The sequence below is a fragment of the Calliopsis andreniformis genome, chromosome 8 (assembly GCF_051401765.1).
Source record: "Calliopsis andreniformis isolate RMS-2024a chromosome 8, iyCalAndr_principal, whole genome shotgun sequence".
NCBI classification, from domain to species: domain Eukaryota; kingdom Metazoa; phylum Arthropoda; class Insecta; order Hymenoptera; family Andrenidae; genus Calliopsis; species Calliopsis andreniformis.
In genome coordinates, this window is record NC_135069.1 from 11,248,513 (window position 1) to 11,272,296 (window position 23,784).

The 23,784-nt window shown below is 37.8% G+C and overlaps 1 protein-coding gene across 1 annotated transcript in view; it reads left to right on the forward strand.

Moving 5' to 3' along the window:
- The window catches only part of Sv (paired box protein shaven), a 155,414-nt gene that overhangs the window by 125,220 nt on the left and 6,410 nt on the right, over positions 1-23,784 (forward strand). The window contains exons 5-7 of the mRNA XM_076383307.1: positions 17,254-17,507; positions 22,856-22,941; positions 23,194-23,500. Coding sequence (XP_076239422.1) covers positions 17,254-17,507; positions 22,856-22,941; positions 23,194-23,500 — 647 coding nt within the window. The remainder of the gene's footprint in view (positions 1-17,253; positions 17,508-22,855; positions 22,942-23,193; positions 23,501-23,784) is intronic.

The following is a 23,784-nucleotide window of genomic DNA, read 5'->3' on the forward strand; positions in this document are numbered from 1 at the left end:
CGGCCAATGGGACCGATTAGTTATCTAGCGTCGAACTCGAGTCAAAGGAGGCCCGATCGCACCCTCGAGTGTGCATCGAGATAAGTGAACATCCACTCCGTTACCCCGATCCCATTGACCTTTCGCAGGTTCCTTCGGGAATGGGCCGATTAATTCAAGTGTTTTTACGTCGCCCAGTAGTCGGGGCAAGCGGAGAGAGACAGCGTGGCTAGAACACGAGTATTCCACGACAGAAGGGATGCCCTATGTAACAGGGAGTGAGCTCCCATGAGACAGCATTACAGCGTATCAGCACCGCACAAACTGAACGAGTGCATCCCCTTTCCGAGCAATAGAGAAAAGCCCAGGGCAGGAGTGAAAGAGAGACGGAAGGAGATGGAAAAGAGAAAGGGACCACCAGGGTACCATTGATCGGTACACATATGTCCCGAGATTTAATCAGTCACTACTTAAGACCTTATCTCCCGCTTTATCCGACGCTCCCTGTACGCACCTACTTCATAGTTGCTCCCTCTGTCTATCTCGCTCCCTACAGGCCGCAGCTCTGATAATGTAATCGAGCGTAATGCGGATCGAATTGCCTGCAAGTGAAATCTACTAACGAGATTTCCGACGACCACGGGCGTTAATGGAAACACACGCAAATTAGTTACTCTGCACGTTAGACGGAAGTGTCCTACGCAATGACTCAAATCTTCAGGTAGAATCTTGATCGCTTAATAATAGACGTTTCTTGATGTCATTTTAGGTGTGTCGTTCTCTCTCGCCGTTTGGGAAATGTTATTGCATCTTTTGGTTGTATCATACGTTTGTGGCTTTAAAGTGAAATGTTCTATGTCACATTTTCAGAAAATTCGAGTTAGGACTTTCATTGAGATCTAGAATATAGAATTTGTATTTTCAGGCAGAAGAAAAGGTATTAAAACAATTTTTTCATTTAAAAATCTGTGTGTGTAATCAGGTGGCAAGATCTGATATGTAATCATTTTCTAACTTTTCAGTACATATAGCGAGTTTAATGTTAGGTGAATCAATAGGCAAACCTCTATGTCCTGAATTGCCTCCCTGTTTTTCTTACATTACATTTTTCATTAATTTTTCCATCTGACAATCTTTTATAAATTGATAAATTTCATCTATAAAAATATAAATATTACGTATCTCGATTTTGAGGAAAAGTGACATATCTGGTTTTGCTACCTGATTACAGAAATAAGGGTTCAAAAAGACATAGGCTTATGAGACAGTATTGAAGTTAAAATATTTAAACGTCAATCTCTCGAAAACAAAAACATGTAACGTAGGTAACTGTGTTTTATAACTACAGATATTTCTATTATGTTTTTGGCAAGTTTATTATTAACTATAAGCTGCTTTTTAACTTTTATTTATTTCTCAGAATTTCAACAAAGGTCTCAACAAATTATCTGTAGTCATCCGATTGTTAACTTGTTACAGATGTCAAACAAAGATTGTTCACTGTCTTAGTACTTGCGAATTGCGTTGAGTAGAGCTTGTAATTGAAAATTTTCATGCCCTTTATGGTATAGAATCAGTCTATGGTTCCTTTTAACTGAGATATTAATTTTAATTAATTTTGAGGGGGCCAATTAACAGCACAAAGCATAACAAAATGATGAGTGTATGAAAATATAAAAGGGGATTTTTTCAAGTTGCCTTTTGATGTATAGAGTAACAAGTTATACCTACACGTGAAAATCGTTAAACTGTTAAAATAAATAAAAACGTGAGAGTTGAAAGGATTCTTTTATAAAATCATTATGCTATTTATCTACTTGGAAATAATTATTGAATTAATAAACGACTAAACTTCATTCTGTTTCTAACAATTTACAAAGACTAAAAACCATCACGAAATATTACTGTATTAAAAGCATCATGCGTTAATTTTTCATGTATTCTTTAACATATGAATTTGACCTAAAACTATTTTCATTACTACTATAAATTCTCTTCTAAAAAGTACTTAATTTCGTAATTTCTATTTTTTACTCGCATCTCACAATTCTTGATATATTAGAGTAAATAGCTTACTCACCTTCAATTATGGAGTAGTCTGTACTATTTTTAACTACTGTATAAACGTGTAAGATTCTACTAAAATCGATTACTGACATTTCACTGTGAAATATAGACAATTTTTTCCTATAACTAAGTGAATTAACATTTACCAATTTCTTAATTAATTGAAATCTACAAGTACAGTAAAATACTAATTTTGAAAAAGAATCTTATAGCAGTCTCTGATGATCACGACCATTAAAAAATGATTTCAATATTTCTCCCTTCCTTTGATAAGGACGGCAACGATAACGCCGGTGGTGTCGCCATATTCATGGCAGCGTGAAACGTGGGCGTATGTAGATATAGGAATTGCTTTCTAGCAGAGGTTTTCGATGTGTCTAGGATTGCAGTGAAGGGTGCGGCGGTGGCTTGTTGCTCGACTAACTCCTTCGCCTTCTCTCGCCGCTCTCTCTTCCTCTCTGTCAGCCTTCTCTCAGTCTCTCCATCCACGTTCTCCTTTGCCTCCTTATCCGTATACCCCGACCCAAGGCCCAGATGGCGGGTATTGATCTGAATCCAGAGAACAGATCGCCTGGAAAAACTTACCCCGCGGATACTTACCTACCTACCTTACTATCTACATGTATCTATCCAACCTACCTTCACCCACTCACGTACACCGAACCCGCAACCTTCCGCTCTATCTGCGCGTAGGTAAATGTATTTCCACTTGCCAAGTAATAGATAGAAATGCGTGATGCTCCTAGGAAGCATTACCTACATGAAAAACGTATCTGCGCCTTAAGTGACGTTGATTGGTTTACTGGTAGAATTGACTGGTTTACTGAATTATTCATCAATGTCTGCAGCAATAATAGATTTATAGCTGAGCTTCAAGTAGACAGAAGAACCTAACATCCTTGAGGTAATGGTATCTGCAATTAAATAGTTTACTGAATTGGGTATTAATACTTAGAGAAATAATTGGTTCATAGCTGATATGAACAACTTCGAATAGGGAGAAGTACCTACGATCCTAGAAATAAAGATATTGAAAAATCAATTCCAATATTTTTATGTTTATAGATTGCTAGCAGATAGCTAGTAAAAAAGAGTCAGGCTTTCAACAGAATTGGATAATACTGATCAATTTGTAATAAGACGAAAAGGGAATGCAAAAGGACAACATGCTACCAGTGCGAATCTGTGAGGCTCCTAAGAAGCGTGTTTGCCTCTTAAGTGATATTAATTAGTTTGGTAAAAGAGTTGACTAGTTTACTGAGTTGTTCGTTAATATCTACAGAAACGATAGGTTCATCACTGACACTGACGAAACTTTGAGAAGAAATCAACAGCTTTCAATATGCCGGAGAATCCCAAAAACAAAGACTCTAGTGTAAAACCAATTTCAATACTGTTCTGTTCATAGATTGCTAGTATATGATTACACTAAAAAGAGTCAAGCTTTCAACAGACTTCGGCAATTGATCGATTCCTAATAAGATAAAAATGAAAGGTAAAAGAACGATGAGCTATCAGGCGAGAGAACACTGTGGTAATAGGAACCGAGTACATTGGTAGACAGGCTACGTCCAAGCCGAGATTTCTCCTATTACGAGCGTTCCTTGGTTTTTCTCGCTTCGAGCCAGCTTTCGTACAGAGAAATAATGATACGGCTAATATAATGTATTGTCCTGTTTTGCTGGGGCACTTTGAAATGGGACCGTCTAGAAAGACGAAACAGAAGCTAAGGGAGAGGAAGCGTAGTGGAAGTACTCGCGTAGTAAAAAAGCAGATGAGAGGAGCAAAATAATGGAGTAGTTTCACGAAAAATAACAGTTATATATATATACTGAACATGAAGCAAAATCTTAGGAAGTGGAAAACCGAGCGAAAAATGATACTAAGATTGGACGCTAACTGTTCATCGCTTCTTTCTAGTTTAATAAATTGGCGACGACGTGATTTTCCCTCGACTTCATCCTTTTAAACATTCTTTGGTCAGTTTGAGATACATCAATCACCCCAGATAATTCAAACAGTTTTAAACTTACACATTTTTCTGTTTTTCATGATTTATATACTATAGACCAAAAGTTTGGGATTATTTGCAAAACCTCATTAAATTAAAAAAAGACTATATAATCAAAGATTTTTTACTTAGTTTTCATACTTTTAGTAATAATTAGTAAGCTGTTCATTTTAATATAATACAATAAATTAGTACAATAGTTTAGGTAGATACCATAAAAATTACTTAATTCAGTGCAAAGAAGAAATATTATGAAACATACATTACCTAAAATTGATTAAAAAAGAATTAAGAATGGTAGGGAAAGTATTAAACGATACGCTACACAAGAAAATAAAAGTAAAATATTTTTTATTTGTGACAGTATTTTTGTGGAGGATTGTAGGGGTTTCGCCCTGTTCAAAGGTACACGAAACTTCACAGTTCAAATTTCACATCTTTTTTAAATGTCATTCCGCTACAATATTATTTTTAAAAAATACATGAAACAAGTTTTATCAACAAACACGATATTATGGATAAACCCAAAGCTCTAATCCTTGAACTTAACCAACAGATAAGATGAATACTAAAACAAATGTGATTATCTATTTATTTAATTCGGCTTGAAAAGAAAAAGAATGAGGAAAACAGAAACTAAAAAAACCAAAAATGTGAAAAATAAGAAAAGAAAAATTGCAGATGGTACCACGACGGATTTGGGGAGGAAATATTGATAGGCTCGGCTTCGGCTGCGGAGTCACGCTCGAGTAGCCGACTCTCAGTTGAGGTCTATCTTACACATATACAAACTCAGTCGAGACTCCACTCTACTCCCTGCTTCCAGTTTCTCCTTCTCTGTCCCTTTTTCTCCGAATCTCCTCGTTCTTCTTCCTTGGTCGGAGAAGTCTCAGGGGCAGATCGATAAGGAGCAAGGTTTGCCCGAGGGCTTTACGCCGAGTTCACAACCTCCTTCCCGTTTCCTCAACAGAACTCCCGACGTTACGCTCTCGCGTGTGCCTTGCGTTCGCCCTTTCTTGTGGTTTTGATGAAGTCGATATTGGGGTTAAGGAAAGATGACTTCTCCTCGTTCCGGTCGTGTATCTTGCTCCCACGAAGCTACAAGGCTTATTTTTGCTTTCCTTTAAAGTTATCCTGTCTTGCCTTTTGTAGAATCCACGCCTATCTACTGTGTAGTGAAAACTGGAGCAGAGTTTTAGTCACCTAAATTATAACTGATTAGGTACTGATGTCTCCATTATCCATGATCGTTTGATTCCAACACGATTCATCAATTCACCCCCGTAACTTTAATTCGACGCAATGATCAGCAAAGCAACAACAGTTGGTAGGAAATCTGTCGAGTTGAATCTCGATGGAATTGTATCAATCTGTCATCGCTCTCTTCGTCGAACACTAACCCGCCACTCTCCTTTTCCACTATCGTACGGGTCAATCTCCCGTTGAGAAGCAACGGGATCTGCTTTGCTCTCCATTACTTCCATATCATTTCGCACCCCCGGAACCTCCAAGTGCCTAGAGCAGCGCAGGAACAGCCAAGCCATATGGCCGGCTGTTCTCCGCGACGCCGCCAGAGACAAAGATGGCCAATAGGATGGCTGCCACTTTCATGCCACTTTCGGCCTTCCGCCCGGCGACACAAGTATCTCCCTGTTCATCTTTCGGTTATTAAATTACGTCCCCATAAATAACGCCTGCCTACCAACTGCCTTATTTACCATTCCATCGACTCCGCGCAAGGAACCCTCCTCTCGTGGTGGTTGACGAATCGGTATTCGTTGCGCGTTTCTCAGGGATGAAGAGGACCACCTTCTGGCCCCCTTTCGTACTGTTGATATATATTATGGTTGACGACGTACTTCTCTGTACAGGTTACCCCAAGTATACTTTCTCAGTTCTGCTGAAACATGACGCCTGGATGTGTCTGATCAGCCTCTTCGAACATAGGGTTTAGGAGGAACAGTTTGTTTGCCATCTACGTGGATCGTTTTGTTGAACTAAACAATTGGCAATGAAGAATCTGATAAGTAGCAAAATACTTTCTTAAGTGTTACCAGATTGATTTTGACTTCCATAGTTTCCATAGCTGACGACAAACTTCCATAGTTACTTTTAGAAACAGAGTGGAACTCTTTTATTGTTGGTCATAGATTCAAAACACTATTGCAGCTATTTTCGATTGAAGTAGAGTTAAGGACACTGCTGTGGATAGCAATTGTAAATATCTATTCGTAGTAGATTATCGCTTACTGTATAAAACTAGATCTTAAAACTGGTAGGGATAAGATGTGACTGCTACTTGTGCAAGAATTGTGACTGTTAAGTAGGCACTATACTATAAATGTTCAAGACAATTGTGGTAAAAGCTAACATACTTCAAAAAGCATTAAGATTGTAAAAGTCTAAGCTTGTAAAAGTCGTATCGTCAAACATCAATCATTTCGTTTTAGGATACTCTGAAAATACTAGATTTTATTAACGTATACTTTGAAATGTTAATTTCTATTAATTTGGAGAATTCAATAGAAAATGTTACCCATCAGGAATTTCGTACAATCCTACAAACGCTTTAATAATGTGTATATTTCATTAAATCTATGACCCAAACAGAAATACCCTCCTCGCATCCATGACATTAACTTCAAACTACACTTTTACTAACATCAATCAATATAAATTTATTCAAACAAATACTCTAGAAGCTAGTATATATTCCCATTTTTTATTAATTCGGTAAAAACAATTGTCTTAAACATCGCTGTCGAAATAAATGTGAAATCAATTTCACATCAACTTCTCATCGAACTTTAGTAAAGTACATACAATGAACAAACGCGTCAAGACAATGGGGAAGATGAAGTACATCTCTGTCCCGCTGGTGGTTAAAAGTTGCACACGCGGTTGGAAGGAAACAATATGGTGCACTATGCTGCTGAAGTTTCGTTAAAGCAGCCATATTTGCAGAACGAGCAAGAGACAGCCCCTCCTACCTTATCCGAGAGCACCCTCGGGGTTGGGCGGAGGATCCGGTGATGACGCTCCACGTTGGGAGCGGCGACGGTAGCGGCGGCGCGTATCCATAACCATCCTTTGTCTGGATAATGCAATTATTACCGCGTTTCATCATACCCCCCTTGGCCGAAATTAGCCTCAAATGAAGTTACAATTACGGATCCTCAGTATCCCTGCCACTGAACGGGGAGAAATGATACGAGAGAGGGACTTCAGGGGTTGAACGTCGATGCTGACGACAGACAGAACGACGAAAACCGCAACAATGACGGGAAAGATAAAGATGAGGACCATCACGCGGGCCGAGATACGCAATCCAGGTTGCCGTGGAAACGTCAGAGGACAGACGGAATCGCAATGAAACCGGATGGCCGCGTACTCTACCAGTCTATAATACTCGACCCCTTTTGTTCTTCGACGAGAACGGGAATACCAAAGTTACTTGGACACCATCAAACTGTCCCATTGGACAATGGAGATTATCCGTTTTTAATCCCAAAGCTTTAGAAGAAACTTTCTTCTTGGTTATATACTGGCGTAGAAATTCAACATTCGCTCATTCTGATAGTGGTCTAGTTAACTTACAAAAAGCTGTTTGTACCTGTAATGAATTTAGATCTACTTAAACTAATAGAGACTTGTACAAAGTAAATAGATGTTACTAGAATTTTTCATTTAATGGAAGCTCGAGCACTTCATTATATCAAAATAAAAGAAAATGAACTTTAACCTTTTTTAAAATAAGTGGTTCATTTAATAATTTCAAAAAGGTAGTTACCTATTGTTAGTGTCTCTTCTATGGACCATCCCGGACGTCTAAAGGTTAATGACCGTGTGCAACTTAGTCTATATGAAGGTTCTAGGTTATGCTACCTATAGAGATTGTCCTTTTTGTGATCATTTATTTACAACTCAATATTCCGACATTTTATTGATTTTTGTTACGTTTGAAGAGGAATGGAGTTTATGAATAATCATACGTAGATAGATTTGTAAGAGCAAACACGAAAGTGAATCTGAAGCAAGCGATGGTAAAGAAAATACTATGATGGTCTAATTAAGGAGACCGTTAAGGAAATTCAAAGGTGAGTTAATATCCTGCAGTGAAAGCATTGAATGGGTTTCATTGCGATGCAGCAACACTAGCATGACTAACAGGAGAACTATTGCAATGCCGATATTACTAACGAGGGAAAGATAGGATTTCTATGCAGTGCACGATGACTCGTGGAAACACGCGTTTAATAGCGCGATGACGCCAATGATTGACAGTTAATCAACCATCAAATATTCGAAGATTAATCGGCAATTTGCAATGAAGTAATCACAGAGAAGTTTAATCGAATATTATTGTACAGCGCATGACTAGCGTAATATACGTAGTAATCGAGCGTAGCACAAAATGGCGACGTCAGCTAGCGCGGCTCATATGCTGACACTCCGATCGACGCATTTGTTATCTCTTAACAACAGCATGATTTGAAACTGTGAAGACATATATGCTCCATCTAGACTTTTCACTTTTAATTAATTCACTTGCAATCACCTTTATCAGTTATTTCATAGATAATGAAACGGCTAATAAGAATTTTAGAAAACTGTCATGCTTAGGAAAACTTAAATGAGAGCTTAACATTTTATCAGAACTCAGCATTTTTTTTATTTTTGGGGGTGAGGATGGGGATATTTGAAAAAAAAATTGTTTGACCACTAGTATTTTTCCATGACGTACTAAAAACTTGATAAGATAAAACTTTTTATAACTTCAATCCCCTTTGAGGTATGGTAATTCACACTCCCGCATCTCTCTTCCCTCTTAGCCAAATTTTTTGAAACTTTAATAGCATCAATGCCTCATATTATATAGAAGCCGCTATAAAAAATTTCATAAAATTCCGATAAGCTAGTCCACAGATATAAAGTAAAATAGACGTCAACACACACACACACACACACATATCTATGCATATAGAAGTTACTTCTCGGTTTGTGGTATTTTTAGACTCAGGAGAACTCAAAACATCGAGAAATTAAAAAAAACTAGTAGGATTAAAATTTGACCCTTAGCAATAATAATATATTTATTTATGGGATAGATGACCCATTAGTAAAAGGACAAATACAGATGTATATAATATTATACTATAACAGTCAAAAGAGTAAAAATAATGACAACCTTACAAATAGTTTAAAATTTAAAAACTAATTACATTAAGTCTTTGGGTACACAATAAAATTTACAGTCTCGAATTACTGTAATCCTAAAATTACAAAGCAGATTACAAGAGCAAATGCTCGGTTAATTTAAGGTTTAAGTGATTCTATGGGGGAGAATTTTAGTAAGATCAGGATTACTAAGTGCATCCAAATGTTAGAGCTTCAAGATGTATAATAGGTTGTAGATAGACTATATCCTTTGACTTCGATGTAGGGGGGTGAAAGGTGTCAATCGAGGCGGCATATTATAAATCATGTGTTGCATTGTGCTTGGAGGATCCTCGTGACTGTTGATTCGTCGGCGGCATTGTTGGAAGAACACCTTTTGTTGCTCGTACGCCAGGCATCGCAAACAAACACACAAACATGGCTTCAGTCGCTACACGTGAACACATACACTCAAGGCTCCGTTACAGTGGTTGTACGATGTCACAGTTAATATAGTTGTGTGTACGGAGCAGACAGCTGCTGTTTGACAATGCGAACTACGTCCCCAAATATAATAATATACTCGTCCCTGGTACGAGAGGGGACACTTCATCAAAATGATGCGGTGCGGTCCTGCAGTATCACACCAGCACGATGCTCTGCTTTGATTCAATCTACCAATAGCTTTCTATGCTTTGTATGCATTCAGCAACTTCCAGGCTGAAGGAAAGTCTTATGGCTTCGATGATAGCAATGAACAGCTAATGAAACTGATACCTTAATTCATTTTAATTTAATCTGGGACCTAGTAGAGTAAATAATATTTATTTCACAAAGTTGAAAGATGGATTCATCCCTGATGAATTGAATCGGTGAGCTGAAGAACAGTACAATTCCATAATTAACTATTGTTAAATAATAATGTGGCTGAATCTCAAAACTATATCCTGGACCCTAGAACCAAAATGTATTAAATCATACGGAAAAGAAGTGCCTTAATACATTCTGGTTCTAGGATCCACATATGCAAAATGTACAGAACTACAGATTGGGATAAAATATATGAGGTCATAGGACAAAATGGCCTAAGTCACAGGTTTTGTTTTCTAGATATTGGTGTTTAAAATGTTCAACTTCAATATTACCTTATGAACTTATGTTTTCTTGAAACCTTGTTCCTTATTTTTAAGTAAAAATGTTGTTTTACTGATCTTTCTTTTTTCTTCAAATATATATTCTATATTCTAGATCTCAATTAAGACCCTAATTTGAACTTCTTCAAAATATGACATGGGTCATTTTGCCTTACAGCCACAGATACCTTAAAATATTGTTTTTGAACTTGCACAGGTTTTCCACTCACTCTAAGAAGCATCTTTGATTCACTTCAATTGTCGATTGATTTAGACTCTTAAAGTATCGCAAAGAGAGCTCCCGAAAATAATTAACTCCAAAGAAAAAGATAACCCTCGTAGCAGAAATGGTAAACCTCGCTTCCTCGAGAGTAGCTTTTGTTCAAGAATCACACCGTGCTATACTGAGAAACGGCAACTACAGCACGCTCGGGGTATATTACAGCCTCTCGAGAGGTGGTGGAATATCAGGATACACCTTTTCCAGCCATTGTGTGACTCTGAAGGGCGTACAATGGCCGTGGAGCGAGTCCCGTATTGTGTCTACAGCTCGACAGAATAGTTCTGCGACTCTCTCGCACTCTGACCCTCTTTTCCTTCTCTCCAACCCTGTTACCATTTCCATCTTGCCTCTCTTTCCTTGACTTCAGATTGAAGAGAAAGGAGGGAGTTCCCTTCTGATGCTATACGGTCGAAGCATCTGGCCCGAGACTGCTAAATTCTAGAAAACCACCTGAAATCCCCCGCAATCCTCTCTGGAATATAATAGGATGTAATAACTTTAAAGCCCGCATTAACACCACGAATGAAGCCACAATCGGGCAAGTAGATTAAGTTTCTGGTCTTCTCGAGAAATGGTGCAAATATTGCAACCTGGCTAACAGTCAAACGACAATCGAGCTTTCTAACTTAACTTCCTGCAACAACTAAGAAATTACCTCGTCTAAAGAAATAAAGAAAAGATTGACGCTGACCCTAAATCATTGAAAGGAAACGTCACCAGGCTACCAGTGATTTTGAAAATTCTTCATAAGAATCGGGAAGATAAGCCTGGCACTTAATCCAGAGAAATAAAGCGCAATTCATGACAGAAAATTTAAGACCACTCAGTCACCAACCCCTACGACGGGGAAAACTGTCAGGGGGGTAGCGAAGGCCAGGAGAAGCAGCGGCTTTAGCGGTGAAATGCGATAAAGTTGGCGTAGAGGTAATTTGAGTATAAAGTTTTATTCGCAATAATTTAGCTGCGTGGAGGAACGCAGGTTGGTGGAGTGTAAGAGGGAGGGAGGGAGGAAAGGTGCTCGTCCCTCGGGAAGCATGCAGGAGCGCGGGTCATATATTTGATGGGATACTTGGCATAAAGTTCCGCATAAAAGTAATGCCAACATTAAAGTTTGTGGTTCCAGAGCCGTGGCACGGCTGAACCCATCCTATGCCACCGTTCCAACTATTCTGCTTTTACTCTCGGAACATCTTCACGTAGCTTATGACTTCACGTTGGTCCTAAGAAGCTATGAAAAGAGGAAGTACCTTAAAATACATATCCCGATGTCATTAATTGTTCTGCTTCATATAACATCGTTCGTATGTGTGTATTATAGAGTTTGCTAATCTAAAAATTCAACGAATTAAGAATTGGACACTACCATCCAAAACAGTGATATCAAAAATGGTAGATTCATTTTGTAAATGTGTAACAGAATCCAGAGACATAATATAAAAATTTGAAAAAAGCTATAGAAGTCAGTGGACATGTATTATAGTAATTAGACAAACTGGATTTTAAATTTGTTAAAACATGAAAAACCATTAATCTGCTTAAGGAATCGCGATTTAAATGGAACTCGTACAATATCCATATACTTAAGTCGAAGGCCAAGGAAAAATGACTTTAGAGTGGTTGGTGGCACTGCAAAGTAGATAGTCGAACAGCTTAGCTCAGGAGTGGCCGTTGGGGAACGATTTGATGGCGCCAGGGGAGGCATAGCTTCTTCCCACGTGGCCCCCTCAACACGCTTTACCCTCATAATTCTACTCAGCCTTCCACCAAGCGCCACCTCTGTTTGCTCTAATGCCTTATAATGCCGTGAATAACAGAAAAGCTACAGAGAAATCAAAGAGAATGTTGAAAAGGAAGAAGAAATTCCTTTGAACGATTAGTGAACTTCCTCGACCACTTTAGTGAATGGAAACCGCTATCTGATTTTCCTAAAAGCGACAGTTCTACTCTCTTTCATGTTTTAGTAGCGACTTGATGAAACTTCAATTCAAATTAGAAACATTATTGAAAGTATTAGAAGAATGTAGTTGAGCACACAGAATAAGTGACACGATTAAGCAAACATTCTACTTTGGAGGCCAAAAGTAGAATGATCCCTGACTTGAATGTGTTAATTTAAATATTAATTATTTTAATGTTATATAGATAATGTAAGATATAATAACAAGTAGGGAAATTACTTGCTATTAAAAATAAACATTTTTAGATTTCCTTTCAGATTTTCAAGAAAAATGTTTCTGATCTAGATTGGTACAAACACTAATTTATACATATATGCATGTCCTATGTTTATTCATAAAAAATTGGAACATTTTTTTAATTTTTGAAACTAGATTTACCTATAATCTAAAATAGTCTGAATAATTCAAACCTATTTTGGATAGGAGTATTTTCAGGAATATTGAATAAAAACGATAAAATTTCAAAATTTTAGCATGATACATATTTGAAACAATAGCTCTTCTGGTGTTGGATATTGTTCGCCGACGACAGATTGTTCTGTCTTCTTGCCAGATGTTTCAGACAGTGTAAAATCTTTTACAAATCTTCCTAGATTGAGGATATAGAACGAATAAAATAGTAATACCTACTAATTGTATTTTGCACAGACTATTTAGAAAACCTGATTCTTGTAATAAAAATACATTCTTAATTATTCCATTCCATTTGCAATGATACAAAGCAGATGTAGAAGGAAGCCTTTACTGCTATCTTTATCCTTTTACTGCTAAAAAAAGGTATTTATAGATGCCTAAATTTAATTGATTGATGATTTGTATCGATGTATAAATCGAGTAAAAAATGCTAAAAAAAGAAACGAGACATTTGATACTTAGGTGGAACATAAAAAAAGGTGGAGAAAACACAAAGAAAGGAAGACCTGGTTTTGAAGAATTCAACAAAGAACAAAAAAATCATTTCATCGATGGTTAAATATTAAAATTTAATTCTACTGGTATTCGCTTATCTTCAAGACCCATTTATAATTATAAAAAATTTTACTGCTACCATTAATTGCTTTGAATGTAAATGGATTTTACTCCTCTTTTTGTGAAATCGTTTCATTTTCTTTGGCTCTACGAGTTTGTGAGTAGTCTATCTATTCACTAAATATACACAAGAATTGTCGAACGATACAATAGTGAACAATTTACCCTGTAAAAATGATCCATTACGTTGCAATTCACTTATTAGCATATATTCATTAATGTAAGCATTCGAATGTCTATAATAAGTATTGCGTATTAATTCTTTTGTCTACTTCTCTATACATGCGTGTTATTATCAAACAATGAGACATTGTCACAATAAACATTCTATAAAACTGCGTGTATACATATTGAAATATATATCAGGCAACTACCTTGGTGTCTTATGACACACTCAATTTCAAAAAGAATCATCGTCATTGAGAAACACGAGATCACCTGTCAATTTTTGCCACTTGACATGCATCAACTTCGTTTCGAAATAAACATATCTCAATGTACTCACAGCTACACTCTTATTTGTAGCATTCTAATTTAAACAAATTTTAAATACCTTACTCCAACGAGCATAACATTTTCATCAATAGAGCACGATGCCTCGTGTAGTCTTCTTTTACTAAAATTTTTGGTCATCCCGCCGTTCCAATAATTTCCTTAACTATTGTGCGCCCGAAGAATTTTAAATAGGTTGCGTCCAGTATAAATTTTGCAGTCGTAGAATTACATAAATCATGCAACGCGTTGCACTGAATTGCTAACGGTCCTCAATATTTGTAAATGCATCGATAACGAACGAGCACATCAAACGCAATGCTAATTAGAAGACAGGAATGGCTCGAGCAATGAGTTTCAGCGAAAAGCTTCCTTATATTCGGCTCTCGAGGCACCGTGCGGCAACGGTTCGCGCCATCTGTACGTCGATAAAATCTGCACCTGTTGTACGAACACTCTCTTTTAGCGTCGTTGCACTTATTAGATCGTTGATCATGCTCATTATTCCACGGTTGAGACCGTTACGTTTTACTGCATTTCACGGAAGCCACGCGTCTGATTTCCATCGCCCCTAGAGCAGTCTGGATTTTCACCGACAGTAAATCAAAAACTCTCGCGTTGAAACAATTAAAAAAGAAGAAACGTGTAGTCTTCTTTTCTACAGTGAACGCCTTAAGGTTCTCTTATGCTTTGGTAAACTATTTTCTCGTTTAAAGTCAAAGTATGATTAAGTTCGATGAATAATATATCAAAAAAATGTTTCACTGTTGAAGTTTAGACACTCCAAGTAAACTGAAGAACATTCGCTACCAAGATACCAGTGTCTGGTGAATGATTTAGGGCCATTGGTATCCGACTACCCCACAGTCTAACCCTGATAAGGATCGTTGCTAATTGTTGTGAATTGGTGAAAGTGGTGAACGAACCAGGGAGATTGGGCAACAGGTGTCATCTGATTGATCGCCGTAGCTCGCAACCCCACGATTACCTAGCCTGCAAACACATCCACGACAGAAACGAAGCACTTAATGTCAATCCTTTACGCACTGGCTAATCCTGTAGCTAAACCACTGACCTATTACGAATCGAAATGTTCTGAAGGTTATAAACAAAAATGATAGCAGTAGAAAGGTTGTTATTAATATTACTATTGGAACTACTCTCATTTAGCGAAACTAGGCGAGAATATTTCTTATGGCGACTGAAAGGCAAAACGACTTACGTTGCATTTTTAACAAATTTGAGTTAGGGCCTTTTTAGAGATCTAAAGTATAGAATTTGTAATTGAGAAAAAAGGGGCATCAAAAGAATTTTTTTATTTAAAAATAGGAGTTCAAGAAGACACATGTTAATAAAACAGTATTCAAATCGGAAACTTTAAATACCAATGTATCGAAAAGAAACATGTGAAGTGAGAAGATTCTCCAATAGAAGACACCAAGTCATTCTAAACAGGATCCACATTGGCCACACGAGAATCCTATACGAATGTCTCTCAGAGAAAACACCTCCACCTTACTGTGACACACACCAATACCCTTAACCCTAAAACACATATTGATATCCTATAAAAACCATGAAACTACTCAAAATCAGGCCAAACTCCCGAACTCACTGCATGAATTCATCTGTAATGCAGGAAACCACATCCTTAAATTTATTCAAAGTACTAAACCCCTTGGCAATTCCATTTAAATATCCCCAATTATATCAGTTTACATCACCAATGATTTAGATGTCGTTGCAACGCTAATCCTCAATTAAAAAAATAGAAAAAGTATATGTGACTTAGGTCATTTTACCTTATAATCGTAGATTTTATATTCAAATGCATTCTCCACCTTATGCCTTATATAAAATTTTATAGAAGCTCGTAAACAGTTCTCTATAGCTATTATTAACTAACACTTACGTTCTAAGAACTCGGCGAAGCCCAAAAGACTATACTTGCCAGTCATCGACGCTTTGCGGCACTTTGCGCTAACTTTTCCGTAAAGCATAACAGTAGATAGTAAGTTACACGCAAGGAGATTAACAACGCCCACGTGAATATTCACCGAGATAATTGATACCGACATCGGTATGGTTGACCATTGAAACCGCACGCACAATATATCATAGATAATAAGTAGTCGGTACACAGCTAGATGGTGGCCCGATGAGAGAGGGGCACGAGGCTTCGTTATAGCTGCTTGACGTCTGCAGACTCCTTGATGCGATTATGATATGTAACCGTTCCGCAGAGTCATGTAGTTACTCCATATCGAAGATGAAGGCACACTCAGACCACTGCATCTATAGGAAGGCAAACCTATAGGAGTTCTGATGCTAATACGTGTTTACATACGTATTGGGTACCATAAAACGTGATATATGCACTATGTAGCTTGATTCTTCGCAAAGTCACTGGAGTAATTGTAATTAATCATTTTGTAATCGCTGATCGATGGATGGATATCTGGTGACTTCTTGTTACTGGCGAGAAAAACTAGAATCGCGTGAATGAGATTTAGCTAGGATCAAATGAGTTGGGATCTGAGGGATGTCATAGAATCAATAGATGATACTATTTCTCAGATTTCGCGTTGTAACGAATAGAACACGCATTCCTCGTAGCCTTAAACGCGACTGTTCCCAGCTATAAATAGAATGTTGAGGATCATATAACAGGAACGATAGGTGTAGAGTCTAGAGAATTAATGAGCATACAGTGTAAAGAAATAATATACTTTTATTTTAAGTTACAGAGAATTTGACTGAAACCTATAAAACCTGATATTATTGATATCAAGCACTTATAAAATTAGAATATGAATTGTAATGTAGAACCTAGCTATGCCATATATTCACAATTTTCATTAGGAAGTCTTTCACTAATAAAAATTATATCAAACGGAGTCTACCAAACTCCATATCAACAGTCCAGGTAAAAAGCTAAACCACACTATGTTCTAAATATTTAGAATAGAGGAACTGCACATGCCTATTCAACAACTTCATGCTCCAACCTAACTCAAAAGCAGTGTAATTGTTCAGACGTAATTTTAGTTCCATTACCATGCAACATGTTTAATAAGAAGATTAAATCCCCTGTAGCTATTTTAGTAACTGGTAACTCTATACATTACAATCTATTGTCCGCAGAATCGTAAGGAACAAAGCGGCGGAGAAGGCGAAACATGCGCATCAGCAACAGCAGGCGCAGCAGCAAGGTCAGCAACAAGGTCAGCCAGGATCAGGTGGTTCCGTATCGGTGATAGCCCATGCACCTGCAACAGCAGCAGGTCATCCCGCTGCCACTGCTCCTAACGCTTACAGCATCAGCGGTATCTTGGGAATCCCGGCTCACCATCAGGACCCCAATGGCAACAGCATCAAAAGAAAACGTACCGACGACGGTGAGTCATTCAATTCTTTCTGTCTATAATTTACAATCACTTTCTTCGCCAGTCTATACGCGGATAGTGACTTTCAAAATTGGGCATTAGTTACACAGGATATTAGTTTAAACAAACACATACCCAACCAATAGTTGAAAGGTGTAAGAAATAAATCAACAGAATTTAAAAGTGTAAAAATGATTTATAGGGAAATAGGTAGTTACAAGTTATTGTGATGTAAATTTAATAGTTATGATGGACAAATAATTATTGCACATAATTCATTGTGTAAGTAAATAAACACCGAGCATGATTTTAGCTTCAAGGGAAAATAAAAAACGTGAGTCCAAAAGCCTAAGTTTCAAAAGTAGATTAATTTGCAAACATAGAAAAGTATTCAAGTTTCAATGTTTAAAAGTTCATTTTTTGTTAATGTTTATTTTTTATTGGTTTCTTCCTATAGCTACCTTTCAGTTTCATTTGATATACATAACTACAAAGATATCGTAAATCAAGAATAATGGAGAAATTGAATGTTCTTGCAAAATTAAAGTGATAATAACCCTATAACACTACAGGATTCAACCCACCTAATAATTTTTCCAAACGCAAAAACCGAATATCGCAGAACTGAGAAAAATTTAATTTCAGCTCCTCTGTAGGTATAAAATATTAATTCCTAGCACTTATCGAAATTATTACATCCAACAATAAACATTTTGTAATCCGTCTGAAACGGAATGAGGTCGACGATCGTATTTACCTACAATTGAACAATTTCGTTTTCCTCTTACCACGGCCTGACCAAGATTAGCTATACACACCAAGGATATCAGTCAAATGGTAGGCAACACGTGCTGCGATTCATTCTACTGTCATTGCGTGAATAACGTGCCCTGAAATATTCCTGACACGTGCCATGCACACGTGACCAACGTTACTCCAACCAAGAGAGAAACTGCAGAGTTACATTTTGGCTGCATATATCGATCTGAAAGCAATTCGCTATTAATTTTTCGAGGTGTGAATAGGCTGCGAACGAACGATGTCTTTTTGAAGGAATGAAATTGAATCTTTTTGTTCTATTTCTCTGATCCCTTGATATGAAATCAACAATTGTTTCTTGTACTATTGTTTTAGAACCAGATTTGCGCAATTAGAATCAATGAAAATTAAGTTTCAAGTATTTCGGTATTTGTTTTACCTACGTATGTTTGACTAAAATTCTTTAAACTAAAATTCGAGAAACTTGATAATTAACTGCGTTACGATTTTTTTAGAGATAGAGTATTCAAATTAGGAAACATATTCTCTATATTGTAGTAGTAAAATAGGAATACATTTTGTGCACAAAATGGGATAGAATCCTAAACTTCTGTTGGGAAATATGTGTGTTTGAAATGGTTCTAAAGGATAGAGTATTTTAATCCTTATCATTTAATTTAGCTTTCAAATTACAGCCATGCTGTGCCTGCATGGGTCCATTTAAGTCCATTGTCCAATATCATTTCTAAAATCTTGAATCAAATATATGACCTTAAAGTGTCCTCAAACTTATAATTTTTAGGTTTCCTCTGTTGAGATTTTTGAGTGTAAGTCGTGTCCTTTTGGAAGAATTTTTCCAACGTCCCATAAGTATTATAACTAACTCTATCAAGGGTTCAAATAACGCCCTGATACTGACAGAGCTTAGGGACATCCGAAAGTCTCAATTGTCTCAACTGTGCAATGCCGGATTATAAAAATTTAAAATCTCTAATTCTCAACTTTGTCTCATTGTTAAAAAGAGTAAAAAACATTCTTAAGATTAGGTACTTTTAGCCTAGTTAATCTTTAATCTGTAAAGTTTGATTATTTTTGTTCGAGCCATTGCCAAAGGTATGGATTTTTCGAAAAATAATAGATAGCGGATGTTTATGTCTTTAATTTAAAAAAAATCAATTATATATATTATATATTATATAGACACTACATGATCTTTGTATACTTGCATTGTATAATTTAAAGATATCGAAAATACGTATGTATATTGCATTAGTAAATGCTCTGCCAATTTAAGCAATCACAAGGAAGGAACACTAAACTAATTATACATCTACAAAATATTTTTTAAAAAAGTCCACGTGTATAGCTAAAAGTTGACTTAAACTTAGCTTCTAAACTAGAGGACTAGACTCATATGAATGTAACTTTCCTTAGAGAAGGACTGCATATTCCCATCATTTTTACAAAAACGATCGTCCACGGAAGACAGTACTTTGCGCGAAGAGACATGTTTCGCGGCACGCTCGTGTGTCCTCGATCAAAGTCGCATGGATGCGTTTCATGTCGAGAGGTATATCGATTCGTACGTAGTGAGTGGAGCGATACCGATGGTACGCGAGTAATTCGATATAATCGGATTATGAGAGCGGCGATATGCGGTCGCAAAAGTGGTCGCATTCGCGGCGAGAGCACTCAGTGTTTTGCGGCCGCCGAGGGTACACGTATTAGATTATAAACTTCACAAACCACAGCGGCTTCTATTTCGACCCAACGACACATTAGTCTCCCTGTCCTCCTGGGAGATCATCGATGTATCCGCACGCACCTTTTAACTGGCTGGAATTTCAACGAGCGAGCCAACGATTCCTTTCCTCCGTGCAGGCTGCGGTAAACACGTAGTACGTTGTATCTTCGAGAGGAATTCACAAAACACTGTAACGACAGAAAAAGGGCATGAGCGTCGTTATACTGAGTAGATTGGTATTTGACTTTTTTTAGACAAAAATTCTTATATTATTGTAGCTCGCGTACCGTGTGGAACGCACTGCAAATAGTAAAATTAATATAGAGTACGCGATGAAAGTACTTATGTGGAAGATACTTTATTGTGTTTTGATATTTGTATTACTATACCTAAAGGAAGATTTAATTATAGCATATCTTTGAATATCATACCTGTACTTTAGATACAAAGAAAGCATACTTATTAATTAACGTCATTTTTAATCACATTGGTATAACAAAAAACAATATAGTGAATATTTGAGTTTATTTACTACACATGTTTCAAGAAATTATTGTAAACTCAAAGTAATTAATTGATAATTAACTTCTTAAACCCTGAATATTCTGCACACATTCATACAACATAATCTAGCCTTTAGACCAGGCTATACTCAATAAGAAACATAATTTATTAGAAAGAATTAAGCAGTTTGCCAATTAGAAAGCTCTAACCAGTAAAATAAATATTTAAAAAAAATTAAAAGCAAGTGGATATTATACACATCTCAAACAGTTTGTTTAAACAAAATACAATTTATGCAAACTCATAACTGATAATGTACAACTAATAACAAACTCGATTATAGAATTTAATTTTTTTAACCTGCGGTTTTACTTATTGTTACAACGCTAATTGTAAGTAAATTTCTACGTCTTCAATTAAATATATGAAGATGTATGCAAATTTCCTACATTTAAAGATATTAAAAAGAACATAAGTGGTCACAGTTAAATTCTTTGTTAAAGAAAGTTCCTAAATCTCTGCCTACAAATTGGTTACGTTATTTATGTGTTTAGGACATAAAGTAAGACTTCATGGAATCGAAGAAATCCCGAAGCTTATTACAATTTTACGAACAAACTCTCAAGGGAAGCATTGCAATCTATCGGGGCTGTTTGTTGTCGCGTTACATCTGCGCGCTTTTGCCCCACGTAGAATCCAAAAGGTCGACGTATCCCACCCTATTCGCGTAGGGGACACACTGGGACCAGATTCACCCCACAGTCCATTATTACCCGTGTATTGTATTGCTTAACATTGACTCAATTGCTTTCGAATAACACGAGTGCACGCGCGTACGTTTTGCTCTCTCCGACATCAATCGAATTATTCGATTTACTGCTCTTTTTGGGGAGAGAAGCGCTGACCTTCCTTACGCCATAACTCAACCACTGTCAAACCTGTCAAAGGCCAGAGTGTATAATTTTGCAAGAACTACAAAAATATTCATTGCATGAAATATAGTTTATAGAGGCGAATTTTTAGGATTTTCAGAAGCACGATATTTTTTCCGCAATCATCGTAGGGTAATTACCCCAGTATCTAGACGCTAACGCTAATTACATTTAACTTTAAGTTTAAATTCTGATTTTAAAAACCAGTTGTACTAAAAAAAGACAAAAAGTCCTATCAGGAAACAATACATTCAATTGCTGGGACATGCATTTTTTTGATTGTCTACTTGCTGGGACATTTGACGTTTTAAGCGTTCAGATATTGGGACATTTACCTTACCCGATAAAAACTTACAATTATGGAGACATTAACTTTCACGAACTATAGGCATTGTACATAAAACGTTGGTTCTAGTTTCCATTTTGCACATTTCCGTTTTTATAGTTATTATCCAGCCAGGTCAAATCTATTAAACGAATTATCGAACGCGTCCTAAAACTCTAATGAAATCTGTGCGCCAACGTTACACGAAAACCAGTGTCCAGTAGGTAGATACCAGAGAGCACGATTAACTCGGCCGATCGAATCGTAAAATTCAAGCAAGTTCATGGAAGCCCACGGTACCGGTGTGCCGTGTTTGAAACGGGGATTTTATAGCGGTCCAGGAACAAACCCTGCCGCTCGAATGGTCGAGACCGTCGGCCGGCTGGACAATCACAACTTGACAGGGAGGTTTAACGAGCCCTATGCTAGGTACTCCACCCATCTACCCTCGGATGGTCATTTAATTATTCGAGATACACGAACGTTGGACCATCTACCCCCTCCACGCCACCCTCAGTTCGTCCGATTTCCCCCTTCTCCGGCTGGAAACGTTGGTCAGTTTCATCCTTCCCTGTCCACTACTCCCGCGCCGGCCACTAAAAGGGTATAGCGGTATCCATACTCCCGCCGATGTACTCGTACCCATGTACTCATCCCACGTGCTTGTTTCTATATTAAACCACTGGGATGGCCAGGAGATAATAAAGACATATAATGGAATCGAAATTGTTTCTCTATCTATCAATGCCATACACCATCTATGCACGAGCTACGTCCAACCCATTCGACAGATTCAATTTAGCTTCGTGCAGCCACGTTTAATTTGTGTCTTGATTCCTGAATGATACGCGCCTATAGGCCGCCACGTACTTATGTTCTTCTGCATACATAACCATCGGGCTGAGAAATGATCACACATTCATTTTGTGGCTTGTATACTTGACGATCAGGTTCATAGGATGAGTACGAGCTTTGACTTTAAGTATTTTAAGTGATAAACTAGAGACACAGTACAAGTCAGATGTAACTAGTTGCTTTAGCAAGGAGGAAATACTGCAAGAGTTTAGTGTAAGTTTTAATGTTCATGTGATTGCAGACGACAACCGAGACTTGAACGATCACCCTGAGGAAGACTTGAAGAGACAGAGGAGCAGTTACAATGGAGACCAACTGTATTCCAATGTAAGTTACTAATATTCATGGTAACAAGATATTTTATACCGAAATCACATCAGCGAAATTGACAATAAGCGAATAGCGTCTGTTTTGAAGAAATTAACTTGAGTTTGACTGTTATGCCTGTATATAGTAAAAGAAACGTTGGCCAAGAGTCGAAGAAGTCGACACGGCCCGAAAGTCAATCTAATCGGTTGTTGTGAACAAGTGTCCGTTCTCTATCCGAACTTTGCTTCAAGCATCCGCCTTCTGTTGCAGCTGTGGTCGAGTAAATGGAGCATCAAGGACGAGCACAAGCTCCTGAGCGAGCTCGGTGGTGGAGGCGGTGGTACAACTGGCGGTACGAACGGCGCTGGAAACGGTGGAGGTGGTGGCGGTGGTGGAGGCGGAGGTGGCAGTGGTGGAGGCGGAGGTGGCGGTAGCGGAGGTTACTACGAACACGGAGGATTCCCCGGGAACGCTATTGCCACCTCCGCCGAGCTGTACGACTCCCTGGGCACCATCAGCACAATGACGCAGGCGCAAACGTCCCATCTCTACACCCCGCCCATAGGGGGCACCATAGGTAGGCGACTTGTTCTCTCTTTTTACCCTCCTGCACCCTCCTTTCTACCACCTCTCCTTCGCACAGAATCCCGGACACTGTGTTCATCACAACCTCTTGTATATAATACTCGTGTACCAAGCCCCGTTTCTCCATTCTACCAAACCACCATCATCCCCCGCCCCCAACTATGCATGTCTAGCTCTCCATTCTCCAATTCCTTCTGTTCGTTCCTCCACCCCTCACGTCTCCCCGTCCCTCCTCGTATGCTTATTATTACAGCTTACGTCTTGCTTTGCATACCC